At 36.0% G+C, this 16811-nt stretch overlaps 1 protein-coding gene across 6 annotated transcripts in view; it reads left to right on the top strand.

Moving 5' to 3' along the window:
- ATF6 (activating transcription factor 6) overlaps nucleotides 1–16811 on the top strand; it is a 197458-nt gene that overhangs the window by 84087 nt on the left and 96560 nt on the right. For 5 of the 6 annotated variants that reach the window (XM_025420857.3, XM_025420856.3, XM_025420858.2 and 2 more), the window contains 2 exons: nucleotides 2862–2929; nucleotides 6876–6990. In XM_025420857.3, the coding sequence (XP_025276642.1) occupies nucleotides 2862–2929; nucleotides 6876–6990 (183 nt within the window). Of the gene's footprint in view, nucleotides 1–2227; nucleotides 2373–2861; nucleotides 2930–6875; nucleotides 6991–16811 lie in introns of those variants that run through there. The other variant, XR_007409036.1, reaches the window with a different exon arrangement.

Below are 16811 nucleotides of genomic sequence, written 5' to 3'. Positions count from 1 at the left end.
ATTTTTTAGATTAAGGGAAATGATAGCAGAGACAATTTCAGATTAGCAGGAAGGAAGAGCACCAGAATGAGCAAATATCTGATAAAAATAAATGGTCTTTTAATTAAAAATATCTTTATTTTATATATGTATGTATATTTAAATGTCTTTAAAAGATTATTTTTTTAATCGAAACTTGTAACAATTTCTTGTGGGTTTATAGCTTATGTAGAAGTAAAGTGACAAGACACTAGGAACACAGAGAGGGAGGTAAATGGAATTAGAAAGTTATATTGTTCAAATAATATTTAAAGGTAGACTGTGGTAACGTAAAGATAATCTCTAGAGCAAACAGTGAAAAATAGCACAAAGAAGCAAAGCTGAACAGCCAATACAGGAAATAAATGTGGAATACTAAAAAATATGTATTTTAACCAAAAGAAGGCAGGAAAGGAATAAAGAACAAATAGGATAAATAGAAAATATATACCAAGATAGTGGACTTAAACCCAGCTATACTAGTAATTACATTTAATGGGTAAACACATGGGTTAAAAGGGAGAGATTGTCAAACTATTTTTGAAAAGGGAAGACACAACTATATACTGTATATAGGAAGTAACATTTTATTGATTGATTGATTGATTGACTGATTTGAGAAAGAGAGTGTGTGTGCATATGGAGGGCGGAGGGGCAGAGCGAGAGAATCTCAAGCAGACTCCCCATCAGGTGTGGAGCCAACACTGAGCTCCATCTCCTGACTCTCAGCTCATGATTGGAGCTGAAATCAAGAGTCAGGTGCTCAACTAAAGGCACCACCCAGGCACCCCAGGAAGTAACATTTTAAATATAAAGGCACATGCAAAATAGAAGGGTGGAAAGTATGTATACTGTATAAATATTAAGCATTATAAAGCTGGCGCGGGGGCCAGCCAGAGGTTAAGGTCCGCCTTTGGCTCAGGTCACGATCCTGGGATCCAGCCCTGTGTCAGGCTCCTTGCTCAGTTTGGAGCCTGCTTCTCCCTCTGCTCCTCACCCTGCTTGTGTGCTCTCTCTCTCTCTCTCTCAAATAAATAAATAATATCTTTTAAAAAAAAAGAAAGCTGGTGTGGTTATATTTATCAGAGTTCTTGACAAAGGATATTGTAAGTGACAGGGAAATTTCATAATTTATAAAAGGAGCATTTAAGAAAACATAATTCTGAATATACAGACCCATAATAACAAAGCTTCAAAGCAAAAAAAAAAAAAAAGTGATAGAACTTAAAAGGAAAAATAGACAAATATGAAACATAATTGGAGCTTTTAACATCCTCTCATTTATATGTAAATGTCTACCTCATATTTTTGCTAATTGTGACCTTTTGCTAAATCCTACATAGCTAAAAATGTCAATGCTCATGGGCAGTTTTTCAGAGCTTCTTTTGTTAATTGGTGTAAATGACACGCCCAATTTCTATTTGCTTAATGGCTGTATAAGAGCTTTCTTTAAAGCCTCTCCACTCATTTCTGAGTTTAGGGAAAGAAATCTGATTTTTTTCAGACTTTTATGTTAATTTCAAATGTGCCAAAGTAGCAATATCATTTAAAATTCACCAGATATTTAATCTGTTTTTTTTAAACTTAATTTTTATTAGCTAGCTATAATTTAAATTTGGCTTTATTGGGACACTTGGGTGGCTCACCGGTTGAGTATCTGCCTTTGGCATAGGGTGTGACCCCAGAGTCCTGGGATCAAGTCCCACATCAGGCTCCCTGCATGGAGCCTGCTTAAGTGTATTTGTTTTTCTTTTGTCCTTTTCATTTTATTGATGTTCTTTTTCATTTTTGTTTGAACAATCTTTTATTGAGCACCTGTTTCATGTTAAGACTTACTTTAGATTTTCATAAAATAAAACCCTTGTTACAAAGCCAGAAATTGGAAGCCCAGTAATCATCTCTGCATATAGATTCCATCCACAAAATAAAATTCTTCCCTCTTTTTTCTTTTAACCCTTTATATATTCTTCTATTTTAACATGTATCACATTGTATTGTTTCCACATGTCTGTATTCCTAGCGCATGTTGTAGGTGCTCTGTAAAAGTTTGACTGTTGAAGGATGGATGGATGGATACAGTAATGAAGAGATGCTAATAGTCTTATGAGTAAACAGTTACTTAAGCCACTTTTTGACAGGGTAGTAGTAAGGTCAGTTTCTAACATAGTAATTGGTAATGTGTTCTTGAACTCTAATCCCCTTCTAAAAGTCTTCTGAAGATCAATCTACACAACTGCCTGGGAATAGAAGACATAGGACAAAGCAGATACTAAGAGGAAGATAGGTTTCCAGTATAGCATCCGTGGGTCACATCAGTTCCAGATGAGACTGTTCTCTGGCCAAAAAAGTCATCGGTGAGATCTCTTTAATGACAGCTTAGTCCATAGGTATATTTAGGCATGAAGGTCTTTGTATTTAATTCAGTAAACAATAGGATCTAGTTTTGTTATGGACCTTTCACATTTCAGGAACTTTTCATTGGGGGAAATAATTATTTTAGACAAACATAAATTGTTTTATGTTCAGTAATATTTGTATGACTTGGTCATAAATCTTGTGATTATTGGACTAAGCTTTTAGGCTGTATTTTTAAACTTTATGAGAAATGTCTTAACATTTTAATCTCCTTAAGACACATCTCAAGTCCAGAGTGTAAACAGAAGAGTTCTAATCTCTCTGTTGGTGTCTAGTTATATGAACCTAATATGTCAGAATATTCATGAACAAAAAAGTATATGAATACTTTAGTGAGAGTTTAGTAAATGTAAATGTAGGCTGAGTCACTATAGGAAGATCTTCATATAATTTCATTATATGGTATTAAAAATCTTTTTTTCTTCCAGGGTGCTCTGGAACAGGGCTCAAATTCTCAGCTCATGGCTGTCCAATACACAGAAACCACTAGTATCAGGTAAGAAAGTGTAGAAGTTCTTGGCCAAGGAATTTTAAATACCTAGTATTTTAGTAAAGTTGCAAAGCACATTTCCCTTCCACCTTAAACTTGATCTCATCTGTGACTTTTCTGTTAGTTCACTTAACATACTGCATCAGAGCAGTCAGAGTATACCCAGATAATTTCAAAAGGTTAACTCTCAAATTCCTTAAATACAGATTTAGTTAGAATGCTGTTCAGTCATAATTTTGCTATAAAATTTAAATACATATAACTCTCGTCCACAATTTGTATCTATTTCATGAGCCAAGAGGAAGAGAATGTTATTTTGTGAATGTCTGCTCTGTGCCAGGTGTCCTGCTGAGTGCTTTACATGCATTTTATTTTTAAATCTGTATAGTAACTTAAAGTGTAGATATCACAGTCCCTATTTTATATAGAGAAAAACTGGAGAGGTCATTTATTTTTTTATTTTTTATTTTTAAAAATATTTTATTTATTCATGAGATACACAGGGAGAGAGAGGCAGAGACACAGGCAGAGGGAGAAGCAGGCTCCGTGCAGAGCCAGAAGTGGGACTTGATCCTGGGTCTCCAGAATCACGCCCTGGGCTGAAAGTGGCGCTAAACTGCTGAGCCACCTGGGCTGCCCTCATTTATTTTTTCTAAGCCAGAGTCATAGAACCAATAAGTGGCATAGAATAAGCATTCAGATCTGTTTGATTTAAAATGCGTTTTTCACCACACTGATGCTACTTAAGATTTTGAAGGATTCCCAAAGGGGTGCTGTACCTAAGTTTGAAATATATGGACCAAACCTATCTCACTAAAAGGAACAGTGTGATGGGAGACCATGTAGTGTCATGATTAAGATGCTGGGTTTTGAGTTGCCAGAATACAAATCATTTCTGCCACTTACTTGCTCTGTGGATTCAAGCAGGTTACTTAAGTTTCCTCATCTACAAAATTTTGGCCACACAGAGTTGATGATTAAATTGCGTAATTTATTTACAGCACTTTATATGGTACTTGGCATGTTCAAAAACCAGTAATGACGATGATGTGATACTATTGAAGACAGTATCACTGAAGTGGAAGCAGAGTCTCAGATTCTGTCTGTATCTTTCCCTTAGACTTAGCGTTCATGATTTATTTAATATTACTTTCACATTTACTGAGCACCAGCTGTGTGTCAGTGTATCAGGTACTGAGAATGTATGCCCAGTATAAGTTGAGAGCTGTTCATTATCTTGTTAACTGAGAATTGCCAATAAATGGCACTGAGCAGCATATTGGCATATCATAAATGTTTAAAATCCTGAGATACTGTATTATCTTGTAGAAATAGGTAATTCAAATGTATAGTAACTAATAATTCTCTAGTGATCAGAGTATTTCATTGATTTACTATATACATATTTAAAAATATTTTTGCTATTTTAATGGAATTTTTTTTTTTTTTTTTTTGAGAGAGAGACAGAATGTGTCCCATGGAGGGGTAGAGGGAGACAGGGAGACAGAGAGAGAGAATCTCAAGCAGGCTTCACACTCAGCACGGAGTCCAATGTGGGGCTCCATCTCACGACCCTGAGATCATAACCTGAGCTGAAATCCAGAGTGGGACGCTTAACCCACTGAGCCACCCGGGTCCCCCCACAACCTTTTTATTAAGGTAGGCTCCATGCCCAGTGTGGAGCCTACTGTGAGGCTTGAACTCATGACTCTAAAATCAAGACCTGAGGTGAGATCAAGAGCTGGACACTTAACCAACTGAACCACCCAGGCACCCCATATATTCATTTTTTGATGCATCATTATGATGGGATATTATTTTTTTACTAGTTAAAAACGTTTTTAATCTCTGTATCTTCCTCTGAAGTTTGCTGTGAACCTAAAAGTGCTTTTTAAAAAGTCTTTAAAAAAATGTTTTAAATGAACTACTTATGTATTCTGTATCTGTGAATCTGCCTACTTATTAAAATGTGCCTCTGCCCCAAAATCAATACTCAGGGTTCTTTCACAGTCATTCACAAATTTGCATAGATAGTCCCAGGTGAGGCTTAATTAACAAGGCAAAACTCTGCCTTCTTGTTTCAGCTCTCACACTGTAAACAAGTTTCTTTTTTGAGGTCAATTAGTACCATATTTTTCACATTTTTGTTGGTGGTTTCACTGTTTAAAATGATCCTGAAGCATAGTAGAACTACCTGTTGTCTAAGAAAGCTGTGTTATGCTATATGGGGAAAATATACATATTAGATAAGCTTCATTCAGTCATAAGTTATAGTGCTGTTGACTGTGGGTTCAATGGTAATGAGTAAACCATATCTATGTCAAAGAAGGTGTCTTTAAACAGAAACATAGAACAAAGTTGTTATATGTTGATCAGTTGACAAAAATACTGTATCTAGGAGCTTGTAGGAACCTAACCTTGTATTTCCCTTAGGAGAATGTTTCAGTATTTACTAATTCGGTGTTCACACTGACTTTATAAAATATAACTGCCATGAATAATAAGAACTGATTGTGTATTCGGGGGGCACCCGATGGCTCAATCAGTTAAGCATCCAACTCTTGATCTCAGCTCATTCTTTAATCTCAGGATCGTGAGTTCAAGCCCCAGTTTGGCCTCCACACTGGGCATAGAGCCTACTTTGAAAAATAAAAAAGAATTGATTGTGTGTTCAAAATAATATGGTTAGAAATGGTCTCACAGGGAGCAAATGGAATTATTTCAAAGAAAATTCTTATGACTCATTTATAATTTTCCTTTTAGATCAGTCCTTTTTTACTTTTAAAGTTTGATTGAAAACAGAAGAACATTTAAGAAAGAAAATGTAGAAAAAAATTAAAAAAATTAAAAAAAAGAAAGAAAACATAGGTTGTCTTTTTGAAGAAAAATGAAATATTATTTCTTTAACTCTCCTTTAACTTCTGGGCATTAGGTTATTGTGCTTAATAGTAAAAGTCTGAAAATATTAAAAACTATGTTAATATCATTTGAGTATATCTTTGGGGATATAGTGTAGTTGAGATACTATAATTTTAGATAAAATTTTATGTGAAGGCATTGATGTGGTACTTTTAATATCTATGACCAGCATTTGTTGAGTGACTCTTAAGAAATAGGAACCCCCCCCCCAAAAAAAAAGAAATAGGAAACCCATGCTTGATACTTCACATATAGAACATCCCTGATCCCAATAACAATCCTGCAGGTTTATATTGTTATCCCCATTTTAAGGATGAGGAAATGTGGTTGCCCAGAGGTTGAGTTGCCCAAGAATACTCACCTGAGGAATGAAGAAGAAATTCAAAGCCGAGTTCTACCCATCTGTCACACAGCCTCCTAGGCAAGCACGCCTCATAGATTTGACAGAGTGGTGAAAAAGAAGTTTTCCTCAGACTTTATTTCTGTCACCAAAAATTGCAAACCAATGCAGAAATCTGTTTTCTGATACTTTTATTATTTTTACATGCTTTGCAGTGCACTTGATACATTTTAGAGTTTACAGTGATACATTTTAGAGTTTTCCGTTCAGAAATGAGAGTTTTAGTTTTAGCGAATTAGATCTTACAAATATCCTGACCATGGGCTTTTCAAAATGTCAGTGTAAAAATTATTGCTGGGGCACCTGGGTGGCACAGTCTGTTAAGTGTCTGCCTTTGGCTCAGGTCATGATCTCAGGGTCCTGGGATCGAGTTCCGCAGCTGGCTCCCTGCTCCACAGAGAGTCTGCTTCTCCCTCTTCCTCTGCCGTTTCCCCTGCTTGTGCTTTCTCTCTCACTCGCAACCTCTCAAGTAAATAAAATCTTTAAAAAAATTATTGCCAAATGCTGCTAATATTTCGCATGAGAGAAATTCTTATAATTCAGACATAGCCTTAGAATTGGGGGGGGGGGTATTTTTGAGAGGATATGAAATTTTCTAGTTTAAGAACACTTTGCCCTTTTTTTTTCCTTCAGCGGGAACTCAGGGAGTGAGCTCCAAGTGTATTATGCATCACCCCGAAGTTATCAAGATTTCTTTGAGGCCATCCGCAGAAGGGGAGACACATTCTATGTTGTGTCATTTCGAAGGGTAAGTCCTCTTTGAAAGGATAAAGAAGATATTTTGGAATACCTGCTGTGTACAGGGCATGGGGCTGAATACTGTGGGAAGTAAAGAGACTTGAGATAGGAAGCAGTGTAAATATACTATGTGAGTGGAACTGGAAGACATGCTTGTTCCTGAGCTCTTGAGCAAGTGAAGACAAACATGGGATTGATGTCAGGCAACGAGTTTAGATCTGGAATATATAAACGGCCTACTGATTTTTATTCTTTGTCATTTCTGTATCTATACTGTTTGTTTTTAACAAAAGAAGTAAAAACGTGAAAATTTTTTTTAGGCTTTGTGGTGGTAGTCCCATTTGGTTATTGAGAAATAGACTTCCCAGATGTGGGATCAAGGTGAATCGTGGGCTGATCAGTATATTAATGTGGAATGTTTGGATTTATGTTTTTAAGACTTCCTGTTCTTCTTTTCTCTCTCTCCTTTGGCAGACATTTACTCCTCTTGGTGAAGAATGTGTTAGTTTATGCAAAAGGAAATGTTTATATGTGTATTTTGAATGTTACAAATGTTAAATGGAAACAAGATGCACAGCTATTTACATTCCGTCAACTTTTCCTATAAAAGGAAAATATATTTTTCATAGAGTTGCCATTTGAATGTCTCTGTTAGAGTGCTGTACGTTAAACCAGGAATACATGAATGAGTTCGAATTCCTTGGAGGTTTGTGTCTAGGCTTTTCTTTTTTTGAGAATGTAGAGGGGGGCACTGTTAGAAATAAGCATGTGCTAACTGCAGAGTAACAGTTCATTCTGATTATTGTCACCACTCAGTATCTGAAATTCTCAGTTAACTCAGTTCTTTTCCTGATGTATAAATAGTAGCTCAAATTTTAGGATTAGAGAACTTTGGCATTTAAAGATTAGAGATCAAACATTCTGTATATTTTTAGCTGTTAATCAAATACACTTGGGGATTTGGAATTCTTGTGCAGTGCCATCTCATGATTTCTGCCTATCCACAAAATTCCTTGTGCCAGGCTTATTCTCTCAGACATAATTGGTGTATGTCTCTACTGCACAAGCCTCAGAGTTCATTTCTAGCAGCAAGGGGGCAGCTGAGAACAGGGTTTCAGCAAGGCTCCGACTGTATTGACTGCTGAGAACTAAGTTGTTTGCCTTAGTGTCAACATAGTCATGTTAAAAGTGGAAGAAAATGAGATCTAGCAGTGCTGTGAAGAGACTTGATAGGTGTTAGAATGAATGTGTTGAAGTATATGTTTATAGAAGCTACCAGACTAAAGTGTTTTTAACCCTCAAATAGCTGAATACTTTTTCTCAGGTTCCAGATAATTTCTCCATTATTTGACCAAAACGGTATATATAGTATGTATTAGAAGTATCAGTGGTCAAGCCACGGGTTGAAGTCCTAGTTAATAATGTTTTTCTAGGGAATAGAATAATAATCCTAGCCTTAAAGGGATTATATATACAAAGGAAGATGAATGGTGTTCTTATTTTAAATATATACATTGTATTTCTTGCATTGTAAAACTCTTTCTCTTTAGTTTCTTGTAAAAAATGCTGTTGGAAAATTATTGATATCCTCCCTGCCCCCCCCTTCCCCTGCAACTTTTTGATACTCTAGAAGAAACAGTTTTTCTCACATTCTGGAAAACTGTTAGGACTGTCACATTCTGTTTGGATTTTTTGTTTCCTAATTACTGATTTATCACATTTTGGTGTTTTAGATCAAGGAAAAGTGACATTCTGTTTCATTTTTTCTTGTTTTGTTTTAACAGCAGGGCTAAGGAAGTTAATTTTATCATGATGATTATAAACTGTGTCATGGGACAGGAATTTGGTTCTTAAATGCTGGATTAGGTTCTTTTTGTTCTTGCTAAAATGAAAATGAAAGAAGTAATGACCTCATGCTTGGTTTTTGCTTCCATTTTTCAATGTAAAATATTCTTCTAACAGTTTCATCAAAAAGGTGAGGGGCATCATTCCTTGTTAGAAAGATGCAGGCTTTTTTCCCCATGGAGGTTCATAATTTCATTGACAGATATTACTATAATTGATACTCTCTGATTGCATTGGAATTGAAGAAATACAGATATTTTAAAGCTCCAAGGTTCGGCTTAGTATAAACCATATGTAAGAGAGCCAGTAAGCAAGCCGTATTGTTTTATTTTATAATTGGATATGTATTTAATAAAATATTTTAATATCTAAAAAAGTAGAGGTAGCCATTGGCTGTTTGGTCTACCATTATTTAATAAACCTACTGTGTCCCAGACTTCTACCTCCTGACACTCCCCCTTCCCACACTCCTTAATCACATTACAGTTGAGCTGCTGAAATAATTTTCTCTGAGACTCACTCTTGGATAACTGCTGACTTCCTGTTACAGGCCAGCAGGAAAGAATGCTTATGATCCCAGTAATCCTGTCAGAGGTTCAAACCTTTTCCTGTTCTTTTGACTTTTAAGTTTTTGCCTCCAACACAGTGACTCCACTCCCTTTATTTAGTTCCAGGTGTTCATTACTTATTTTCTTATAAGCATTCTGTCTTTTTCTCCTTTCTTTGACTTGTTTTAGTATGATTTACAGTCCAGGTGGTGGAAAATAATGTTTTTTCAAACTTCCAAGTCACTTTGAGTGTGGTATAACTGATACATTAATAAAAAAATCCAATTAGGTTTAATGTTTATTTTTTTCTTAGTGCTTTCATATCATACTCTGTTTGGGGAGGGAGGGAGTAAATTAAAGAATATAATAAAATGAATTCAAAAGCATGGGACAGAAACAAATAAAAAGGCTTATGTAAGGTAGGAAAAAGAAAAGTGTAAAGAAAGATAACATTGAGAAAAAAGGCAAGAAAATGATACTTTGTCTATAATTCCACTAAACGTTGAAATACAATTCTAGATGCTGTTCTTTTGTCTTTTAATAAATAGAGAAAGGAATTTTTATCTTGCTGGGGGCAATTTCCCTTAAGAACAGGCTCTTTGATTCATGTGGCTGTGAATTTCAGTTCACCATAGTATCTTCATTCTTGTTTGAGACGTCCTCTTCCAATGAAATGGAAGCCTACTTTTTGGAACATAATTTATTTCTATTATATTTTCTGTTTTCAGTACCCATCCCTCAAATCAAAGTCAGGCACTTAACATTGCCTTTGCGTCTACTTCAGGTACAGAATGTAACACACATAAGGAGAACCTGAGCTATGGATGTATGTCTGCCTCAGAGATGTTTCTCTCCCCATCTTCCTGAGTACTTTATGCATTCTAGATATATATCATACTTTTTCTGAGTATTTTATGTATTCTTCTATATAGTACCATATTTGGGTATTTTACCCCTTCTTGGTCTCTTATAAAAAAAACTTAGAAGCAGTATCATATATATGGCATGGATTCTTAGGATAATCTTAAATAATAGGGTCTTATTGTAAGATACAAGAGGATTGAAGAAGCACGTGGAACTGGCTCAGCAGCTAAATAGTCCTATGCTTGTGTTTCCTAGACTGGAATGTATACTAGGCCTCTTAGAGATTGGAATAGTGGCTTGTTGTCATTCCTGATTCCACAGCAGCTCGTGATTTCATGTTAGTCTTTAGCACACATCACTCATCCAGATTTTCCATATAGAGGATCTGATTGTGTGTATGTGTATGTGTATGTATATATGTGTGTATGTGTGTGTCTCCCCACATATGTCATCTCTTATGTGGAATCTTACTGAGATAGCCTGGCTTATGATTCATGGTCCATTCATTTGTGACCAGGGAAATAGAGTTGATTTCAAATGTATTCTCTTGGTTTGTAAGCCAGCAACTTTATGCAGAAGGGAACAGCTTAGAGCCACTCTTCTGACAAAATGATAGTGGTGGGCTTTTAGAGCTTTACGAACTGTTTATCATACTCTACAACCTGGCATTTTAAAAAAATTCTTATATTGGTCCCTAATTGTTTGATCTACAAAGTCATCTTCTTGTCTATATCATAACTCTCTTAAAGGCAGGAAGTGTCCTAGCTTTTTTATTACCACCTGTTCACACTCAGCACAATGCCAGCTACTTGATGTTTAGTAAACAAAACAACTAGGTTAATGGTTCACTAAGAGAAATCACAGTGATGGAAGTTTGTTGCCTTTCATAATCATTTAAGGGGTATTTTTGCATCTGCTTTGCTTAAAGAAATGTGAATCTACCAATCCAAGGAATAGCATAAGCAGTGCTGAATTCTTTTTTTTCTTTTTTTTAAGATTTTATTTGTTTATTCATGAGAGACACTCACACGCACACACACACGCACACACACACACACAGAGGCAGAGACACAGGCAGAGGGAGAAGTGGGCTCCATGCAGGGAGCCCGATGTGGGACCGGATCCGGAGTCTACAGGATTACACCCTTCCTGGGCTGAAGGCAGCACTAAACCGCTGAGCCACTGGGCTGCCCAGCAGTGCTGAATTCTAACAGAAAATTTAGAGGTGACCTTTCTCCATTTATGGTTGCACTTGCCAGAGATGCATCATCTTTGTTCTTGTCTCTGAATCTAAACTTTAGAGCTGAAGAAAATCACCTGGCTGAAATGTTTGACTATGAAATGTTTAATGGCCACTAGGTAGAACTTTGAGGTGTTTACATCCTCATTTTTTAATGTTTGGCAGAAACATTTTAGAGTAGATTGTTGTTAGACCTCATTGCTTTCTTTTTTTGGAGAAGAGATGATGTCTAGTATCTGTACATTCCAGCAGCAAGAACCAGAAACTTGAAACTTTGGACAAAGTATAGAAAAGCTCTAATTATTGCAGAAGGATGATTTGTGATGTTGTTTCAGAATGTCTGCCAAAATTTGATTCCTGTGGAAGGCCATAAAAAAAAATTCACAGAATAACTTTGATATTTCCTAAATGTAATGCCCGGATTAATACCTGATATATGCTTAGAAGAATGGCATGTTTTTTGTTGTTGTTTTTAAAAATTTTATTTATTCATTAAAGAGACAGAGAGAGAGACAAGCGGAGACATAGGCAGGGGGAGAAGCAGGCTTCCTGCAGGGAGCCCAATGCAGGGCTTGATCCCAGTCCCTGGGATCACGCCCTGGCTGAAGGCAGATACTAAACTGCTGAGCCACCCAGGCGTCCCTGGCATGTTTTTTTTTTTTTTTTTTTTTAATGCATGTTATTTATTTCTTGGAATTACTATTATATATATATGTAAAATCCTCAGAGACAAGAGGAATTTCCTTAGTAATCAAGGGATATTAGTCACTTTATAAAGTCTACTTCAGAAGGATACAGCTCCTTTTGTTTTGGGACTTCACAACTGGAGCATACACGTCAATCTTGGAGTTTGGCCATTTTCTTATCTCCATTTTCATTGCCTTTTAGCCAAATTCTTTCTCTAGATGGAAAAAAATGTGAATAAATGAGTTTGGAAAGATACTTGCATTTTTTAAAAAGTCTTATTTCAGAAGAAAAACTTAGAAAAAAACTTTTAGCAGGTCTTTTTCTAATGATTTTTAACTTCCTTTGAAATGTATCTCATTCAGGCCTGATGCACATTATAAAAAAAATAGAGCTGAGTTGTCTGAGTATCCACTTAACCTAGGTCACTTAATGATTAAATCAGTAACATTCTCTTTCTCCATTTTCTCTTTTATTTCATTTATACATGAATGCTGACACCCTCAGTGTATATGACCGTTAACAGGTTTTTTTTTTTTTTTTTAATTTATGATAGTCACACAGAGAGAGAGAGAGGCAGAGACACAGGCAGAGGGAGAAGCAGGCTCCATGCACCGGGAGCCTGATGTGGGATTCGATCCTGGGTCTCCAGGATCACGCCCTGGGCCAAAGGCAGGCGCCAAACCGCTGCGCCACCCAGGGATCCCGACCGTTAACAGTTTTAAGCCTCTTTCCTATGCATAGTTTTGTTAATTCCTTACATATAATTAAGTACTCCTAGTCCTGTTTTACAGGTGAAAAAATTAAGGCAAAGAAAGGTAAAGTGACTTATGTAAGGACATAAGAATTGTAAACAGTAGAGCTAGGGCAATAATTGAGGTGTTCTAATTTAATACAGTGATGTTTTTTTTTATACTCTAGTGTTGTATTTTAGGTATATTACAGAATATGTAAATAGCACAATTATTCCTCCAAAGCCAGTCATGTTTCTTTGCCAAATCTGCTGGGCAATTATCCTGGAGTTACTGAATTAACAATTCAAATTTTTTGTTGATTTACCTACCTGATGATAGATTAAGTACTTTATTGGGTTACACTTTTATTATAGTAGAGAATAACCTGATGATCTGCAAGGTTTCAACCAGAGAATAGAATAAATAGGCTTGGAAAGTTTCTGGTTTCTTTTTAAAACAATCAGGGGGAGAAATCTTTGTGCATCTTTAAAAGGAAGTAGTTTAGCCAAAATAGACACCCTTATAATGATTGGTGCCCTAGAATGAATGTCTCATAGAGAAGAGTGGTTTTTGTATATGTGTGTAAGTGCATTTTGTTATGGATTCTGTGTACGGCATGCCAGATCCTCGAGATCAGAAACTTTTGATCTCAAGCTTCTTGTTAAATATGAGTTACTGTTGTGTGGTTTTAGAGGATTTAGTCATTTGTTCCTTGGCTCTGTAACAGATTGCTAGCTAACATAAACATTTCTATTATTTAGACTTTTCCGTGCAAGCTCTCAAGTAACTTGTTTAATGTTTGAAAAATGATTATTTGGTAGTCTGTGTAACTGGACTTGCATATAGTTAATAGCCCTGGACACAGAGAATTTATAATTCACAGATAATATAAAATCTTCAAAATTCTCAGGATGGTGGGCAGATCCATCCGAGTCAGGACAATTTTCCAACTGTTCGTTATTTGTTGCTCAGTTTAGTAGTCTTTATTTTATAATGTGTTTTTCATGTACACGTTTTAATCTCCATTTTCAGGTTGAATGCTTTTTCTGGGCAGGGATAAAAGTCTCTTCATTCTGCTTTGTCTTTGTACGAGGTCCAATGCAACACACACCACTGTGCGGAGCAAGTCCCAAATAAGTGGTGGCTGATCAAGCCACTGCTTATTTGTGCCCTTTAACCTTATTTTTTATATCCTCCTGTTCAAAAGATTACTAGAGGTGGAGTTTATAGAAACAAAGGAGGAAAATTTTCCTCAATGAATGTTTAAAATTACTTTTATAATTCGAATAACAATGAAAAATTTAAAAACACAGTCTACTTTGATGTGGTTGCAGTCTTAACTATAGAATAAAGCATTTCTGAAAGACTAAAGCACCCCGAAGAAAGGTAGGATTTAGTCATTGATAGCTTACAGTTTTAATAGTTTCTTTCTCATCAAATTTCAGATTTTTCATAATACAGGAAGAAGATATTTCTTGAAGGCAAAATCTCATTCTAAGAATATTTTTTTACATTATGAATATATGATGGGAAAATTTTTGTTTTTTTAAAAATTTATTGATGGAGACTTTAGAGACCAGCATTCCAGCCCTGACTCTGCCACTCACTATTTGCTGTGTAACTTTGGACAAATCACTTGTCTCTTTTGTCCTTAGTTTTCTTATCTGTAGAGTGATGAGTACCTTCTCACTTTCCTTTCGGCTCTGGAAATCTATAGCATTCTTCTATGAGTGTGTGTTTATGTGGGTGTATGTGAGCACTGTCTGCTTAGAAATCTGTGGTATTGTGTTTGTTTTTGAAGTCACTAACTCAGTGGAGTTAGTATAGTTTAAGGGTTTTAGAAAATAGCTATTACAAAAACAATAAAATGTCAAGTCACAAGGTGGGCCCATAAATTAATGAGTTTGATTTTTTTTAATAGCTGGTGGTCTTGTAATTTATTTAATAATCCACTCTCATAGTGCTTATAATATGTCAGTCTCTAATCCTCATAGTAGCCCTATGAGGTAAGTACAATTATTATCCTCATGTTGCAGGTGAGGAGCTTGAGGCACAGCGAGGTTATTTAATTGTCCAGTATGACATAGTTTGGAAGTGACAGAGCCAGAATTTAACCAAGAAAGTCTGGCTCCAGAGTCTGTGTTTATGATCATATCCCTCTCTATATTGCCTTTCTAGAACTTTTATATCCAAACGTCTTCTCTTTCAAAGTATTCAATTTGGAATCTAATTCCATGGATCTCTGTGTTCAGAATATACAGTGAGTTGCTTCAGGTTAACTTTCCAAAGAGAACAAGATCAAAGACAAAGCCCCATGGAAAACCAAGCCACATGCTACATAAAGTAATAGTGTAGGAGGAACAGCAGCTAGCAGGGCAACAGAGAGAATGATTAAAGATAGAGAAGGAGAATTGGAGTAGTATACTACAAATGAAGTAAAAAAAAAGACCTGACTTGTTTATTTTCTTTTAGAAACATAGAGGTTGAGAAAGAGTTCAAAAAGGAGGTGGTCAGCAGTACTGGACATGACCGGGCTCGCTGAGAATGAGAAATGAGGAAAACTCATTGGTTCTGTATAAACATGGAAGCCATTGGAGATTGGAGATTATAGTTGTGGTAGAACAGATTCAGAGCAGAATTCAGACTAAAAGCCAGTTAGGAGACAGTGTGAAGGAAATAAAGTGGTAGGTTTCATAACTTGCATTGAACGGAAGGGGGATGGCCTGAATATAGTTAAAGGAAAGAGCTAAGGGTGTGGGCACGTGTGTGCTTGGGTGTGTGTGTGTGTGTGCTTTAAGGATAGGAGAGCTGTAGAGGTAAAATATAAGGCAAATGCAGACTATTGTGGTTAATTTAGATATATTGGATATAAGAAGGAGCATATATTTTATTCTCGGCAGTTTTAAAAGAAAAGAAACTAGTCATTGTTTCTCATCTGTATTAATGTTTTTTTCCTTAGAGCAGAGCATAAAGTTGAACAATTCTTACTTATTTATTTGCATGGGACTACAAAAAAATAAAAGTATGGAATTAAAACCAGATTTAAAAAAAATAAGGTCATATTTAAAGTATTCCATGAAACATCTAGTCTTCTAAATCTTAAAGAGGTGGTTTTTAATAATGCTGGAGATTTGGGGTGCCAGGGTGGTTCATTCAGCTAAGTGTTGGCCCTGGCTTAGGTCATGATCCCAGGGTCCTGGGATTGAGCCCTGCATCAGGCTCCCTGCGCAGTGAGGAGTCTGCTTCTCTCTGCCCTCCTTCCCTTCTCCCCATTCATGCTCTTTCTTTCTCCCTCACTCTCTCTCTCTCTCTAATAAAATCTTAAAAAAGAAAATAATGCTGTAGAATTTTAAAAATAAAAAAGTTAATAGAACTATTTCTAACTTAATTTATACATAGATGGTCTTGGGTCCCCCCCCCCCCCCATATAAAGTCAGAAAACTAGCAAAGTAGGCTGTTAAATCATTTTATGTCTAAACAAAGTTTGGTGTAAGCTTCTTGATGATGTCACATATCTTAATTATGGAGGAAGCAATTATTATGGTTAGGAAAAGTTGATGATTTATGATCTGACTCAGGATTAAGGTCTGAAACACTCGTGTCATTTCCTCCCCTCCCCCATATATAGTGATTTGTTCATTTTGGACTCAGATTTGTTTAACTTTGACACCATCAGCAAATCTGAACGCTGACACTTAGTTGGTTTTTCCTGAAAATCCTAAGGCTAGTAGTAGTGTGATATTTATTTTAAGGCCTTGATGCTAATGTATGAAGAGCCTATTATGAGTAGGCTTTGGAGTTTTCCAACTTCTAATATGGGAAACACTTTGGAACCCAACAAGATGGATGATTAGCTGAGACTAGGAGTGTAGAGTATGTCTAACTAAATAATTATGTGATTGTTTGCTTAATATTG

The sequence above is a fragment of the Canis lupus genome, chromosome 38 (assembly GCF_003254725.2).
Source record: "Canis lupus dingo isolate Sandy chromosome 38, ASM325472v2, whole genome shotgun sequence".
Lineage (NCBI taxonomy): Eukaryota > Metazoa > Chordata > Mammalia > Carnivora > Canidae > Canis > Canis lupus.
The sequence above is the reverse complement of the archived record's forward strand: the minus strand, read 5'-3'. Positions and strand labels throughout refer to the sequence as shown.